The sequence below is a fragment of the Hyla sarda genome, unplaced genomic scaffold (assembly GCF_029499605.1).
Source record: "Hyla sarda isolate aHylSar1 unplaced genomic scaffold, aHylSar1.hap1 scaffold_165, whole genome shotgun sequence".
Classification (NCBI taxonomy): Eukaryota; Metazoa; Chordata; class Amphibia; order Anura; family Hylidae; genus Hyla; species Hyla sarda.
Window position 1 is genome coordinate 247822 of NW_026608288.1, and position 15891 is coordinate 263712.

General features: G+C 53.9%; 1 protein-coding gene across 4 annotated transcripts in view; it reads left to right on the forward strand.

Moving 5' to 3' along the window:
- LOC130311602 (fibropellin-1-like) overlaps positions 1 to 15891 on the forward strand; it is a 49362-nt gene that overhangs the window by 6393 nt on the left and 27078 nt on the right. For all 4 annotated transcript variants that reach the window (XR_008859924.1, XM_056552495.1, XM_056552496.1 and 1 more), the window contains exons 3-11: positions 3345 to 3467; positions 3681 to 3821; positions 6211 to 6336; positions 7002 to 7124; positions 7241 to 7363; positions 14191 to 14313; positions 14433 to 14555; positions 14922 to 15044; positions 15148 to 15273. Coding sequence is in view for 3 of the 4 variants with exons in the window: in XM_056552495.1 (XP_056408470.1) it covers positions 3345 to 3467; positions 3681 to 3821; positions 6211 to 6336; positions 7002 to 7124; positions 7241 to 7363; positions 14191 to 14313; positions 14433 to 14555; positions 14922 to 15044; positions 15148 to 15273 (1131 nt within the window). In the remaining variant the exon portion in view is untranslated. The remainder of the gene's footprint in view (positions 1 to 3344; positions 3468 to 3680; positions 3822 to 6210; positions 6337 to 7001; positions 7125 to 7240; positions 7364 to 14190; positions 14314 to 14432; positions 14556 to 14921; positions 15045 to 15147; positions 15274 to 15891) is intronic.

Genomic DNA, 15891 nt, shown 5'->3' on the forward strand with positions numbered 1-15891 from the left:
CCTCCAGACTCCTCTGTCCCCTTCCTCCTCCTCCTCCTCCAGACTCCTCTGTCCCCTTCCTCCTCCTCCTCCTCCAGACTCCTCTGTCCCCTTCCTCCTCCTCCTCCTCCAGACTCCTCTGTCCCCTTCCTCCTCCTCCTCCTCCAGACTCCTCTGTCCCCTTCATCCCCCTCCTCCAGACTCCTCTGTCCCCTTCCTCCTCCTCCTCCAGACTCCTCTGTCCCCTTCCTCCTCCTCCAGACTCCTCTGTCCCCTTCCTCCTCCTCCAGACTCCTCTGTCCCCTTCCTCCTCCTCCAGGCTCCTCTGTCCCCTTCCTCCTCCTCCAGGCTCCTCTGTCCCCTTCCTCCTCCTCCAGGCTCCTCTGTCCCCTTCCTCCTCCTCCAGGCTCCTCTGTCCCCTTCCTCCTCCAGGCTCCTCTGTCCCCTTCCTCCTCCAGGCTCCTCTGTCCCCTTCCTCCTCCAGGCTCCTCTGTCCCCTTCCTCCTCCAGGCTCCTCTGTCCCCTTCCTCCTCCAGGCTCCTCTGTCCCCTTCCTCCTCCAGGCTCCTCTGTCCCCTTCCTCCTCCAGGCTCCTCTGTCCCCTTCCTCCTCCAGGCTCCTCTGTCCCCTTCCTCCTCCTCCTCCTCCAGGCTCCTCTGTCCCCTTCCTCCTCCTCCTCCTCCAGACTCCTCTGTCCCCTTCCTCCTCCTCCTCCTCCAGACTCCTCTGTCCCCTTCCTCCTCCTCCTCCTCCAGACTCCTCTGTCCCCTTCCTCCTCCTCCTCCTCCAGACTCCTCTGTCCCCTTCCTCCTCCTCCTCCTCCAGACTCCTCTGTCCCCTTCCCCCTCCTCCTCCTCCTCCAGACTCCTCTGTCCCCTTCCCCCTCCTCCTCCTCCTCCAGACTCTTCTGTCCCTGTCCCCTTCCCCCTCCTCCTCCTCCTCCAGACTCTTCTGTCCCCTTCCCCTTCCCCCTTCCTCCTCCTCCTCCAGACTCTTCTGTCCCCTTCCCCTTCCCCCTCCTCCTCCTCCTCCAGACTCTTCTGTCCCCTTCCTCCTCCTCCTCCTCCAGACTCTTCTGTCCCCTTCCCCTTCCTCCTCCAGACTCTTCTGTCCCCTTCCTCCTCCTCCTCCAGACTCTTCTGTCCCCTTCCTCCTCCTCCTCCAGACTCTTCTGTCCCCTTCCTCCTCCAGACTCTTCTGTCCCCTTCCTCCTCCAGACTCTTCTGTCCCCTTCCTCCTCCAGACTCTTCTGTCCCCTTCCTCCTCCAGACTCTTCTGTCCCCTTCCTCCTCCAGACTCTTCTGTCCCCTTCCTCCTCCAGACTCTTCTGTCCCCTTCCTCCTCCAGACTCTTCTGTCCCCTTCCTCCTCCAGACTCTTCTGTCCCCTTCCTCCTCCAGACTCTTCTGTCCCCTTCCTCCTCCAGACTCTTCTGTCCCCTTCCTCCTCCAGACTCTTCTGTCCCCTTCCTCCTCCAGACTCTTCTGTCCCCTTCCTCCTCCTCCTCCAGACTCTTCTGTCCCCTTCCTCCTCCTCCTCCAGACTCTTCTGTCCCCTTCCTCCTCCTCCTCCAGACTCTTCTGTCCCCTTCCTCCTCCTCCTCCAGGCTCTTCTGTCCCCTTCCTCCTCCTCCTCCAGGCTCTTCTGTCCCCTTCCTCCTCCTCCTCCAGGCTCTTCTGTCCCCTTCCTCCTCCTCCTCCAGGCTCTTCTGTCCCCTTCCTCCTCCTCCTCCAGGCTCTTCTGTCCCCTTCCGCTTCCCCCTCCTCCTCCTCCTCCAGACTCTTCTGTCCCCTTCCCCCTCCTCCTCCTCCAGACTCTTCTGTCCCCTTCCTCCTCCTCCTCCAGACTCTTCTGTCCCCTTCCTCCTCCTCCTCCAGACTCTTCTGTCCCCTTCCTCCTCCAGACTCTTCTGTCCCCTTCCTCCTCCAGACTCTTCTGTCCCCTTCCTCCTCCAGACTCTTCTGTCCCCTTCCTCCTCCAGACTCTGTCCCCTTCCTCCTCCAGACTCTTCTGTCCCCTTCCTCCTCCTCCTCCAGACTCTTCTGTCCCCTTCCTCCTCCTCCTCCAGACTCTTCTGTCCCCTTCCTCCTCCTCCTCCAGACTCTTCTGTCCCCTTCCTCCTCCTCCTCCAGACTCTTCTGTCCCCTTCCTCCTCCTCCTCCAGACTCTTCTGTCCCCTTCCTCCTCCTCCTCCAGACTCTTCTGTCCCCTTCCTCCTCCTCCTCCAGACTCTTCTGTCCCCTTCCTCCTCCTCCTCCAGGCTCTTCTGTCCCCTTCCTCCTCCTCCTCCAGGCTCTTCTGTCCCCTTCCTCCTCCTCCTCCAGGCTCTTCTGTCCCCTTCCTCCTCCTCCTCCAGGCTCTTCTGTCCCCTTCCTCCTCCTCCTCCAGGCTCTTCTGTCCCCTTCCTCCTCCTCCTCCAGGCTCTTCTGTCCCCTTCCTCCTCCAGGCTCTTCTGTCCCCTTCCTCCTCCTCCTCCTCCAGGCTCTTCTGTCCCCTTCCTCCTCCTCCTCCTCCAGGCTCTTCTGTCCCCTTCCTCCTCCTCCTCCTCCAGGCTCTTCTGTCCCCTTCCTCCTCCTCCTCCTCCAGGCTCTTCTGTCCCCTTCCTCCTCCTCCTCCTCCAGGCTCTTCTGTCCCCTTCCTCCTCCTCCTCCTCCAGGCTCTTCTGTCCCCTTCCTCCTCCTCCTCCTCCAGGCTCTTCTGTCCCCTTCCTCCTCCTCCTCCTCCAGGCTCTTCTGTCCCCTTCCTCCTCCTCCTCCTCCTCCAGGCTCTTCTGTCCCCTTCCTCCTCCTCCTCCAGGCTCTTCTGTCCCCTTCCTCCTCCTCCTCCAGGCTCTTCTGTCCCCTTCCTCCTCCTCCTCCAGGCTCTTCTGTCCCCTTCCTCCTCCTCCTCCAGGCTCCTCTGTCCCCTTCCTCCTCCTCCTCCAGGCTCCTCTGTCCCCTTCCTCCTCCTCCTCCAGACTCTTCTGTCCCCTTCCTCCTCCTCCTCCAGACTCCTCTGTCCCCTTCCTCCTCCTCCTCCAGACTCCTCTGTCCCCTTCCTCCTCCTCCTCCAGACTCTTCTGTCCCCTTCCTCCTCCTCCAGACTCTTCTGTCCCCTTCCTCCTCCTCCAGACTCTTCTGTCCTCCTCCAGACTCTTCTGTCCTCCTCCAGACTCTTCTGTCCTCCTCCTCCTCCTCCAGACTCCTCTGTCCCCTTGTGTAAATGACAGATACCAGATAATAAATATCTTTTTACACCATCTTGTGCATAAACTACGTCCGTATAGCGTCAATGACCACTTCAGTAAAGCGATGTATGTCCTAGCGCCATATTGCATCCACATCGTCCTCTGCTCTATTCGAGATCCCGCTGACTTCTTTATTTGCAGATGTGGATGAATGTGCCGCTCCGGTGCCCCCTTGTGGACCATATGCAAATTGCACCAACACAATCGGCTCCTTTATCTGTCGCTGTAATCGAGGTTTCCTCAAAGGGTCCAGTGGTTGTGCAGGTGAGGAGAACCGGACTATTCTACATAATACACTACAGAGTGGGGGAATAGTTGGGGTCTTCACCCTCTGCTCATCTACAATAATGTTTAGGATCTTCATGGGAACCTTCCCTGGTACCGTAGGGACAATAGGGATCACTCCGCTGGTCGTGGGACAATGTTCTGTCCTTAGTTCGGGCAGCACTGAGGAGAATGTCTTGTGGTTCCTTCTAGACGTGGATGAATGTCTCGTGGCGGAGATAACGGGGCTCCAGGCCTGCCCCCCGCACTCCACCTGCCAGAACGCCATCGGCTCCTTCAGCTGCAATTGTGACCCGGGTTATGTCCTTGGGTTGGACGGGAAACATTGTGTCGGTGAGTATGGAGTCGGTGCTGGTTCACATTACGGCCCAGGACAAAAAACCCTGGTATTTACCCCACCACAGTCCGTCCCTTGTAGGAGAGAAGACCCCCAGTCCACCCCCCCCCCCCCCCCTCTCACTTGTTAGAATTGGGATTAGGGTCATGGATGGAAAAGACTTACCTATACAATATTCTACTATATAGTCCAACATGCTGGGAGTTGTAGTTTTGCAACAGCTGGAGGCACCCCTGGTTGGGAAACACTGACCTATACTATATACTAGAGGTGCACCGAAATGGAAATTTCAGAACCGAAACGAAACCGAAATAAAAAAAAATATGTCCGGCCGAAACCGAAAATGACTTCTCCCCATCTTCTGGTAAAATGCAGCGCTCCGCTCATTAGATTAGATTCCCCCACATTAGATTGCCAGCTCCCCCACATTAGGTCGAGAGTTCCCCCACATTAGTAGGCAGCTCCCCCGCGATAGTAGGCAGCTCCCCCACAACAGTAGGCAGGTTCCCAAATTAGGTCAGCATTTCCCCCACAATAGTAGGCAGGTTCCCCACAATAGTAGGCAGCTCCCCCCAACAATAATAGGCAGTTCCCACACAATATTAGGCATCTGCCCCCAACAATATTAGGCAGCTCCCCCCACATTAGGTCAGCATTTCCCCCACAATAGTCCGCAGCTCCCCCCAACAATAGTAGGCCGTTCCCACACAATATTAGGCAGCTCCCCCCACATTTGTAGGCAGCTCCTCCCCACAATATTAGGCAGCTCCCCCCCCCCCCAACAATATTAGGCAGCTCCCCCCCCCCCCCCCACAATATTAGGCAGCTCCCCCCCCCACAATATTAGGCAGCTCCCCCCCCCCCCACAATATTAGGCAGCTCCCCCCCACATTAGGTCAGCAGTTCCCCCACCCCACAGACATACAGTCATATACAGTGTATGGCTGGAGGCTGTATGTCTGTACTGCTGCCCCCACAGTGTTCCGGTCACCGCTCCTGCGGCCCGGGGTCACATCTACTGCTATGGCCTAAGGACCATAGCAGTAGGTGCCGGGACCGGGGGAGCGGTGACCAGAACACTGAAGAAGATGACGCGGTCACTTACCAGGCCCCGGCCGGCGTGCGTTCTCCTGCGACGATCCTGCGGTCCTCCTGCGTCTCTATGGTTGTCAGTGATGTTCCGTGCGTACGACCATAGAGGCGGAGAAGCAAGGGACCGAAGGAGGATCGCGGGAGGACGCCGGGGAATGGTGAGTGACCGCCGGACATCCTTATGTCCCGAAAAGATTTTTCGGGACACAGGGATGTCCGGGATAGGATTAGGAATACTTCTTTTTATGTGCCCGGGCCGGCTCCCGTGTGTGGCTGCAGGTGGGGGCCGACCAGAGCATATAAAAACTAATACTGTATACTAAAAACCAGGGGGCCTCCAGCTGTTGTGAAACTACAACTCCCAGCAATGCCCGAAGTCTGTCCGGGCATGCTGGGAGTTGTAGTTTCACAACAGCTGGAGGCCCCCTGGTTTTTAGCATACAGTATTAGGTTTTATATGCGCTGGCCGGCCCCCGCCTGCAGCCACACATGGGAGCCGGCCCTGGCACATAAAAAGAAGTATTCCTAATCCTATCCCGGAGAGCGCAACCCCCTCCCCCCCCCCAGATGTTGCGGCCCCCCCTGCACCGCCCACGAGTGCCTCTGCCACTGGCAGTGTTTGTAACTTGTGCTGTGGGCGGGCAGGGGAGGTGGTCATTATCGGCAGATTTTTAGTTGTTTCGGCATTTTGCCGAAATAGCTATTTTCGGCCGATCTGTATCGGCCGCCGATATATCGGTGCATCCCTACTATATACTACTATATGATCCAACATGCTGTAAGTTGTAGTTTTGGAACAGCTGGAGGCACCCCTGGTTGGGAAAAAGCTTTCGTTTGGGGCAGCTGCTGAGCCACAGGCTGTATCAGAGCATGCTGGGAGTTGTAGTTAGTAACTAACTGCAACTCCCGAATTTAATTTAAAAGAAAAAGCCACATTGAAACAAAAAATGGTTCTGTTAAAAATTACAGAGAAATGAGCCATTGTACAGGCCGTATAAGGAGAAATAAAAAAAAAAAGTAATAGGGGTCAGAATAGGACAACATTTGTCATACATATATGTATCCTGTGATGTCACGCATATATAATTAATTATGCAAATTAGCATGGCCGGTATTTTTTTTTTTTTTGCACGAAAGGTGGTGCCCCTAATTGGGATGGTGGTGATGAGAACCTCGTAGCCCCCCAAATCTATCTCCCAGACCACTACTGCTGAGTGGTGACCAATATGACCACCATGAAGGACGTGTAGTTGTGTGATCACATGTCACAGTTACATTATTTATGTTGGACAGATGTGGACGAGTGCGCTTATGAAGAGCGGTGTCGACGTGAGTTGGGGAACCTTTGTGTGAACACGGAGGGGAGTTATCGCTGCAGCTGTCAGGTGGGATTCAAGGAATCGGGAGTCTCCTGCACCGGTGAGTGACCGATGGACCAAAGAGCTGGACTATGTAGTCAGACGGCAAAGTTTGATGTTATTCTAATCTAGAGTTAGGAAACAGCTGTAATCCATAGACCAGGACAACCCCTTCTCGTTTCTTCTACAATGGGCACTGAACATGGAGCAAATGGAGACGGCAATGACAGGACTGATATGGTCCTCATTACCCAGCTCAGGACTGAAACTGTCCTCATTACCCAGCTCAGGACTGAAACGGTCCTCATTACCCAGCTCAGGACTGATACGGCCCTCATTACCCAGCTCAGGACTGATACGGCCCCCATTACCCAGCTCAGGACTGATACGGCCCTCATTACCCAGCTCAGGACTGATACGGCCCTCATTACCCAGCTCAGGACTGATACGGCCCTCATTACCCAGCTCAGGACTGATACGGCCCTCATTACCCAGCTCAGGACTGATACGGCCCTCATTACCCAGCTCAGGACTGATACGGCCCTCATTACCCAGCTCAGGACTGATACGGTCCTCATTACCCAGCTCAGGACTGATACGGCCCTCATTACCCAGCTCAGGACTGATACGGCCCTCATTACCCAGCTCAGGACTGATACGGTCCTCATTACCCAGCTCAGGACTGATATGGTCGTAATTGCTCAGAACTGGTGTCCCTTCCCTCAGATGTGAATGAATGTGAGGAGGACCCCAATATCTGTTCCGGGATCGGGGTCTGTGAGAACGTGGTTGGGAGTTATCGCTGCGGCTGTCGAGTCGGTTTTCGCGGCAACGGAACCTATTGTGAAGGTCGGTATCAATAAGTCCTCTGTGTTAGATTGTGGACAATCACTCTCATCATCTCCCTCGGTTGTTGTCGTAAAATTTGAGACTTTGCCGCATCTATGGTTGTGTTCCTTGTACAGATGAGAACGAGTGTGCCTCGGGGGGACATGGCTGTGACAACAACGCCCACTGCGGCAACGTTATCGGCTCCTACTTCTGCCAATGCTACCAGGGATTCAATGGAGACGGCTACAGCTGCTTTGGTGAGGATGAGGGACACGTGTGGTGTGTGGGACATGGTGGAGATCTGGGACACTGTGAAGGGTGTGTGGGACATGGTCGGGATCGGGGACACTGAATGGTGTGTGGGACATGGTGGAGATCGGGGACACTGAATGGTGTGTGGGACATGGTGGAGATCGGGGACACTGAATGGTGGGTGGGACATGGTGGAGATCGGGGGAAACTGGTGGGTGGGACATGGTGGAGATCGGGGACACTAAAAGGTGGGTGGGACATGGTGGGTGTGACGGACTGACTCTGCCAAAAGTGACTTCTCCTTCCGGATGACAAGCCCCAGCAGATCACAGGCAATATCCCCAGGCAGAACTAGAGATTATTGCATGCTTGTACCCAAAGAACCAGGCAACACCAGTCTTCAGGTATAAAATCAGAACTCTTTATTGAGGAACAAGTGTCTTCTTTTATAGGAAGGACATCACAGGGGGAAGGGTCAGTAAAGACAATAAAGGTGACAGATAGTCTGGGAGCTAATCTAACAAAGGTAATTCAGGTGACAGGTAGTCTGTGAGATAATCCAATAAAGGTAATTAGCTCTCCCTATACAGTGCCTTGAGTGCCAAAGGTGTATTGTGCACAGAAAGTGTATGAAAACAGTAAATAAAAGTATTTTAACTCTGAGCTTTATGTCACTGGACAACATAAACTGAGGGGTACAAATAGTGATGTCCTAAAGTCCATCCAGGTAGATAGGGTGACTCTAGGATCCATCACAGTGCTCCCCCTTTTAAAACGGCAGACCCGGTGCGATCCCAACTGATCCACTTGGGGCTGTCCGGGCGTCAACCACCAGACTCAGTTGTCCTGGTCCTCCTCCTGGTTGGGGTGTGTGGCAACAATGTAATCCAACACCAGCAAACCCTGTATGAAGCTTACTGGGGCTCCCCTCAGAAAATGTTTCTGCTTTTCCCCCCCTCCCCGGCCAGGGGAGGGAAAAGGCCTGGCCTGGCCCGTAGTCTGTGGGAAGGAGGCTAGCTTCCGAGCCCCTCCCAAGCAACATTTCCCAAAGGAAAACTCCATCGGTCACCAGTTGAAGGGGCAGGGGGCCGACTGCTTCCTCACTCGGTTGCAATATCTGCCACTGAGGAGCCGCACCGACTGTGCAAACCCCTGTACTGTTCCACAGCCGCTGGGGATCCGGGTCAACCGTCTGGGATCCTGACTGGACCGATGCAGGGACCACAGTCCCATCTGTAACTGCAGACCTGCCGGCAGTCTTCAGTGCTAGGCAGATTGTAGCAAAACTCTGCCCTGATGCCGGCCCTTCAGCCGGAGAAGTGATCGCTAGGTGGAGAGGGAGGTCGACTACCTTCTCACCTGTTTGCAATGTCTGGTGCTGGGGATGTAAACTGACCACTCCATCTCCCAAAATGGAATTCTGCAGTGGGGGAGCTGCACCAACTGTGCTTTCACCAGTACCGTTAACCAGCCGCTGGGGATCCAGGCCGACTGCCTGTGATCCCGGCTGCACAAGTGTAGGGATCACGGTTCCCTCTGTAGCTGCAGTATTCGTTGTTGAGCAGAGTATAGTAGGACTATGCCCTGAAGCCGGCACTTCAGCCGGGGCTGTGCTCAGTAGGTGGAGAGGGAGGTCAACTGCCTCCTCCTCCGGTTGCAACCTCTTGCGCTGGGGAGATGAGCCGACTGCTCCATCTCCTGGCGTAAAATTCTCCTTCTGGGGAGCCGCACCGTCTGTGCTTGCTCCTGTGCTGTTGAACAGTCTCTGTGGATCCAGGCCAACTGCCTGCGATCCAGGGTGGACTGGTACAGGGATCACTGACCCCTCTGTAGCTGTAGAGCTGGCACTGGTGTCTGATGCTGGACAGAGTGTAGCAGAACTAAGCCCTAATGCCAGGCTTCCACCCTGGTGTCCTGACCGGATACTGCTAGAGCGTCGCGGTCCGGTGTGCAATCCAGGGGAAGGGGAAGACAGAGACCAGCCGTCTCATCTGTGCTGGTTTCCTCTGCTGTACATGGCTCGTGACCGTAGAAATCCCCCTCAAACAAGGACAGGTAGTCTTCCTCGAGGTACCATTCCTGATACGTCAGCCAAGATAGATCCAGTTCCAGGTCTGGCACCTCCGACTGCGGCAGCATCTCTCTCCAATTGTCCTGGATGTCCCAGAGTCTGTATGCCTCGGTATGGCCAAAGTCGTACCGCTCCTCGAATGCATCCCACAATAGACCAGGCCAGCCGAAGCCTGTCCCTTCCGGAGCACAGACTGTGTTTGGGTCTAACTGCCTGCAGCTTGCCCACCAGTACAGGGCACGGTAATGAGCCTCGAGCTCCATTTCTTTCTGCACCAATCTGTGCAACTCAACCATTTCGCTGCCCGTGGGTTTCTCTCTGAGGTAGCGAAGCCGCAAGTGGACCTCCTGAAGCACTGTTCTGGGGTGGGCAGGACTTGTGCTCGGCTTCTCACCGACTCCTCAAGAACAACTTACCAAATCTGCAAGCAAATTAAGGCTCTCTCTTGCATGGACATCTCTTCCATTGCATACTGCAGCTTCGTTATACGGTGTTGTGTCAGCTGTGTAAGGACCCTGTTCACACTCTCGTGGAGGATCTTTGAAGAGACCCAGGAACCATTGCACCTCTCTTCGGAAATCCTCCATCCTTACAGGCTCTTCCTCGCCAGGGTAAGTTGCTGAGACCGGGGTCAAGCCAGAACTCTTTATTGAGGAACAAGTGTCTTCTTTTATAGGAAGGACATCACAGGGGAAAGGGTCAGTAAAGACAATAAAGGTGACAGATAGTCTGGGAGCTAATCTAACAAAGGTAATCCAGGTGACAGGTAGTCTGTGAGATAATCCAATAAAGGTAATCCAGGTGACAGGTAGTCTGTGAGTGTTAAAGCGTGCGCTCCGGTCCCCGGATCGGAGCGTCCGCCCCCTCGGCCTTCTGCCCTGGGATCCCGGCGTCTCCCGGTCAGTCACACTGGCCGGGAGCCCGGGTTCCCTTGTGTCGGGGACGCGGCTGCCATGACGGCTGGCTCCCGTTCACGTGCCGCGTCCCAGCTCCACTCACCTGGCTCCCCGCTCCTTGCGCCGTCCTTCTCTGCCTCCCGGCGCGCGCGGTCCCGTTCTCTAGGGCGCGCACGCGCCGACCTTCAGTAAATTTAAAGGGCCAGCGCACCGGTACTTGGTGCGCTGGTTCCTCACTTCCCCTGCCTTCCCTATAAAAGGCACCTGCCCCTTCCTGCTCTTGCCGGATCTTTGTGCCCTAGTGCCTCTGAGAAAGCGTTCCTATTGTGTGTATTGCCTTGCCTGTTGCCGAACTCGTTGCTACCGCCTACTCGCCTGTGAACCCTTGCCGCCTGCCCTGACCTCTGCTACGTCCGACTACGCTCCTGCCTGCTCCCTGTGTACCACGCCATATCAGCTGCCTGAGAGGTTGAGTTGCTACTGGAGGATACGACCTGGTGGTTACCGCCGCAGCAAGACCATCCCGCCTTGCGGCGGGCTCTGGTGAAAAACAGTAACCACTTAGAACCGGTCCTCTGGTACAACCCGCGCCATCGCTTCTCTGGTCCAGAGGATCCACTACCAGTCCAGCCGGTACGTGACAGTGAGATAATCCAATAAAGGTAATTAGCTCTCCCTATACAGTGCCTTGAGTGCCAAAGGTGTATTGTGCACAGAAAGTGTATGAAAACGGTAAATAAAAGTATTTTAACTCTGAGCTTTATGTCACTGGACAACATAAACTGAGGGGTACAAATAGTGATGTCCTAAAGTCCATCCAGGTAGATAGGGTGAGTCTAGGATCCATCACAGTGGGGATCGGGGACACTGAATGGTGGATGGGATATGGTGGGGATCGGGGACACTGAATGGTGTGTGTGGGACATGGTGGAGATCTGGGACACTGAATGGTGTGTGTGGGACATGGTGGAGATCTGGGACACTGGTGTGTGTGGGACATGGTGGAGATCTGGGACACTGAATGGTGTGTGTGGGACATGGTGGAGATCTGGGACACTGAATGGTGTGTGTGGGACATGGTGGAGATCTGGGACACTGAATGGTGTGTGGGACATGGTGGAGATCTGGGACACTGAATGGTGTGTGTGGGACATGGTGGAGATCTGGGACACTGAATGGTGTGTGTGGGACATGGTGGAGATCTGGGACACTGAATGGTGTGTGTGGGACATGGTGGAGATCTGGGACACTGAATGGTGTGTGTGGGACATGGTGGAGATCTGGGACACTGAATGGTGTGTGTGGGACATGGTGGAGATCTGGGACACTGAATGGTGTGTGTGGGACATGGTGGAGATCTGGGACGCTGAATGGTGTGTGTGGGACATGGTGGAGATCTGGGACGCTGAATGGTGTGTGTGGGACATGGTGGAGATCTGGGACACTGAATGGTGTGTGTGGGACATGGTGGAGATCTGGGACACTGAATGGTGTGTGTGGGACATGGTGGAGATCTGGGACACTGAATGGTGTGTGTGGGACATGGTGGAGATCTGGGACACTGAATGGTGTGTGTGGGACATGGTGGAGATCTGGGACACTGAATGGTGTGTGTGGGACATGGTGGAGATCTGGGACGCTGAATGGTGTGTGTGGGACATGGTGGAGATCTGGGACGCTGAATGGTGTGTGTGGGACATGGTGGAGATCTGGGACGCTGAATGGTGTGTGTGGGACATGGTGGGGATCGCGGATACTGAGAATGGTGGGGGGGACATGGTGGGGATCGGGGACACTGAGAATGGTGGGTGGGACATGGTGGGGATCGGGGACACTGAGAATGGTGGGTGGGACATGGTGGGGATCGGGGACACTGAGAATGGTGGGTGGGAAATGGTGGGGATCGGGGACAGTGAATGGTGTGTGGGACATGGTCGGAATCTGGGACACTGTGAAGGGTGTATGGGACATGGTGGAGATCTGGGACACTGAATGGTGGGTGGGACATGGTGGGGGATCTGGGATACTGAATGGTGGTTGGGACATGGTGGAGATCGGGGACACTGAATGGTGGGTGGGGCATGGAGGAGATCTGGGACACTGAATGGTGGGTGGGACATGGAGGAGATCTGGGACACTGAATGGTGGGTGGGACATGGTGGGGGATCTGGGATACTGAATGGTGGGTGGGACATGGTGGAGATCTAGGACCGGCACAGGTTGACTAGAAAGGGGGCTTGAGCCGCTGCCCTTATGATGTTACTCATAAAAGTGCCCTGGGCAGTCTGGCATTATTATGTGGACATTTACATAAATAATTATGGGAAGTGCCTTTTTTTTTTTTTCATTTTAGCCCCTGCCCCCCAAAATGTCTGTGCACGTCCCTGGTGCAGATCACCCGCGTCCTCCACGATCTTCCATCATCTGAACGATCTCCATCCTCCCATCACCTGACGTAGCCATAGACCAGATATCTGTTAGTCTACTGGATGGACGTGAGATGCAGATCAGCGGCTGCCACATGTACCTGGTTCTGCTTGTCTTAAAGGGGTACTCTGCCCCAAAACATCTTATCCCATATTTAGAGGATAGGGGAGAAGATGTCTGATCACGGGGGTCCTGCTGCTGGGTATCCCCGCAATCTTCCTGCTGCACCTGGTGTTCGTTTAGAGCATCGGTTGCCACGCCGGAGGCTCGTGACGTCACGGCCACGCCCCCTCATTGCAAGTCTATGGTAGGGGGCGTGATGCCCCGCATCCCCAGTCCATGCACTGGATGTCTGGGGTGCCACAGCCGAGATCACAGGGGGTACCCAGTGGCAGGACCCCATGATCAAACATCTTATCCCCTATCCTTTGGATAGAGGATAAGATGTCTAGGGGAGGAGTACCCCTTTAAAGGGGTACTCCACTGCTCAGCATTTGGAACAAACTGTTCCGAACGCTGTAGCTGGGAGCTCGTGATGTCATAGCCCCGCCCCACGTCATGCCCCGCCCCCTCAATGCAAGTCTATGCGAGGGGGCGTGACGTCATGAGGGGGTGGGGTCATGACGTGACGAGCTCCCGACTCCTGCTGCCTTGTCCATGAACTCCTCTTATGATTGTCTCTATATATATATATATATATATATATATATATATATATAATATATATACACAAAGAATAAGTCAGCCAGCACTTTAGTTGATACCAAACTATTATATGGACCTGGCCTACAGGTGCACGCTACTAGGCTAGATATACAGCAACAGAAGAATACAGCAGCACACTGCCAGCACAAGGATATAGGTGAAACATGAACATGCAGATAAAACATGGAGAGCTATACAGCTATGGTGTAATAGATGCAAATGTGAAACTATGAAATAGTGAGGCACTTAGCTCGCAAATTTGTCTCCGCCGGCGGTCAAATAGCTTGGACCGTCCCACCGCGATAAGGTGGCCTCATTGGGACGGACCCTACACTGTGAATATGCCTCTGTGTGAACAGTTCAGTAAGCATGGCAGGGTCTGGAACATCCAAGACACCTTATATACCCCCGATAGAGGTGGGTGGGGTGTAAGGCCAACATGGAGGTAGCCACTCCCCCGTATGTACAATACAGACAAAGAATAAGTCAGCCAGCACTTTAGTTGATACCAAACTATTATATGGACCTGGCCTACAGGTGCACGCTACTAGGCTAGATATACAGCAACAGAAGAATACAGCAGCACACTGCCAGCACAAGGATATAGGTGAAACATGAAAATGCAGTTAAAACATGGACTTATATATAGGAACATGACTTCTCCTGGATCCACCATATGGGTAATCTCAAGGTGACCATTGTCGTCTCCTGATATTTGTATCTATATTTACAGATATTGATGAATGTTCGGTGGATAACGGGAACTGCGAGCAGCTGTGTGTGAACCAGGCCGGAAGCTTCAGGTGCCAGTGCCACCAGGGATACCATCTCCTGCCCAACGGAAGGAACTGTACAGGTGAAGATCGGTTGCCATAGACTTTACATTGCAGATGGTTTTCCATCGTGTTATAGAATAGATGTTTTTGAGTCGGTTGCGGTAGAAGAAATCACAATTTCCGTCCTTCTTTCCATTAGACATCGATGAATGTCAGACGGACAATGGAAATTGCCGGCAGACGTGTAGAAACACGGAAGGATCGTATCAGTGTTCGTGCGGGAAGGGTTTTCAGCTCCATGTGGATCAACGTCAGTGTGTGGGTAAGAAGGCCGAGCCGTCATAACTGATCCAGATAAACGTCACGAATAGGAAGGAATCCAGAGAGGGATCTGTACTGACACCGAACCAGCAGGGGGCACTCATAGACATGAGTGAGACGTAACCTTCTGCTATTGTTTGAGCCAAATCTTGTAGGCGTTTCCTAAAAACAGGTCATGTAAATGATCCAGAAAATTATCACCTGGGGGTGAAATCGAGGGGGGGGGGGGGGGGGGTGACCTCTGTAGTTGCCACCATTCAGCCTCTTTTTATCTCCCATCTTCTATCCATTACATTATCATAATGCCAGTTTACACGGGTCGCTCTCCGGGTCTTGGGGTCTCATTCTGTCGTCTCATTCTCCTCAGATATTGATGAGTGTAAGATCGATAGCGGGGGCTGCTCCCACTCCTGTAATAACACTGAGGGGGGGTTCGTCTGCCTGTGCCCCCCACACCAGGCTCTGGCCAAGGATCAGCGGAGCTGCATCAGTGAGTACGGGGGGAGCTCATTCATGTTTATAAGGGATGATAGATATAATGGCGCCATCACCCGCCCCTCACTATTCTTTATCTTCCTGATCCGTCCTGACAGACATCACCTCATGTGAGCAGAATAATGGCGGCTGTGAGCAGCGGTGCAGCCATCGCCAGGAGGGCGGCATCGAGTGCAGCTGTCGGGCTGGTTATAGCCTTAGTGGTGATGGCAGAACGTGTGATGGTGAGGACCGGGCAGGAGGAAAACGGGCATCATCATGGAGGCCCCAACAACCCTCAAGTCTACATATAATAGAGCCAACACTAAGGTTATATAGTGGCTCCAATATATATGGAAGTGCCAACAATATAGAGTCAGAGCAGTATCAACACAATAGAGCTGTATACTAGAGCCAACATAATAGAGCTGTATACTAGAGCCAACACAGTAGAGCTGTATACTAGAGCCAACACAATAGAGCTGTATACTAGAGCCAACACCATAGAGGTGTATACTAGAGTCAACGCAGCAGTGTTATATAGTATAACCAACACAGTAGAGCTGTATACTAGAGTCAACACAATAGAGGTGTATACTAGAGTCAACACAATAGAGGTGTATACTAGATCCAACACAATAGAGCTGTATACTAGAGCCAACATAATAGAGCTGTATACTAGAGCCAACACAGTAGAGCTGTATACTAGAGCCAACACAGTAGAGCTGTATACTAGAGCCAACACAGTAGAGCTGTATACTAGAGCCAACACAATAGAGCTGTATACTAGAGCCAACACCATAGAGGTGTATACTAGAGTCAACACAAGAGGTGTATACTAGAACCAAGACAGTAGAGCTGTA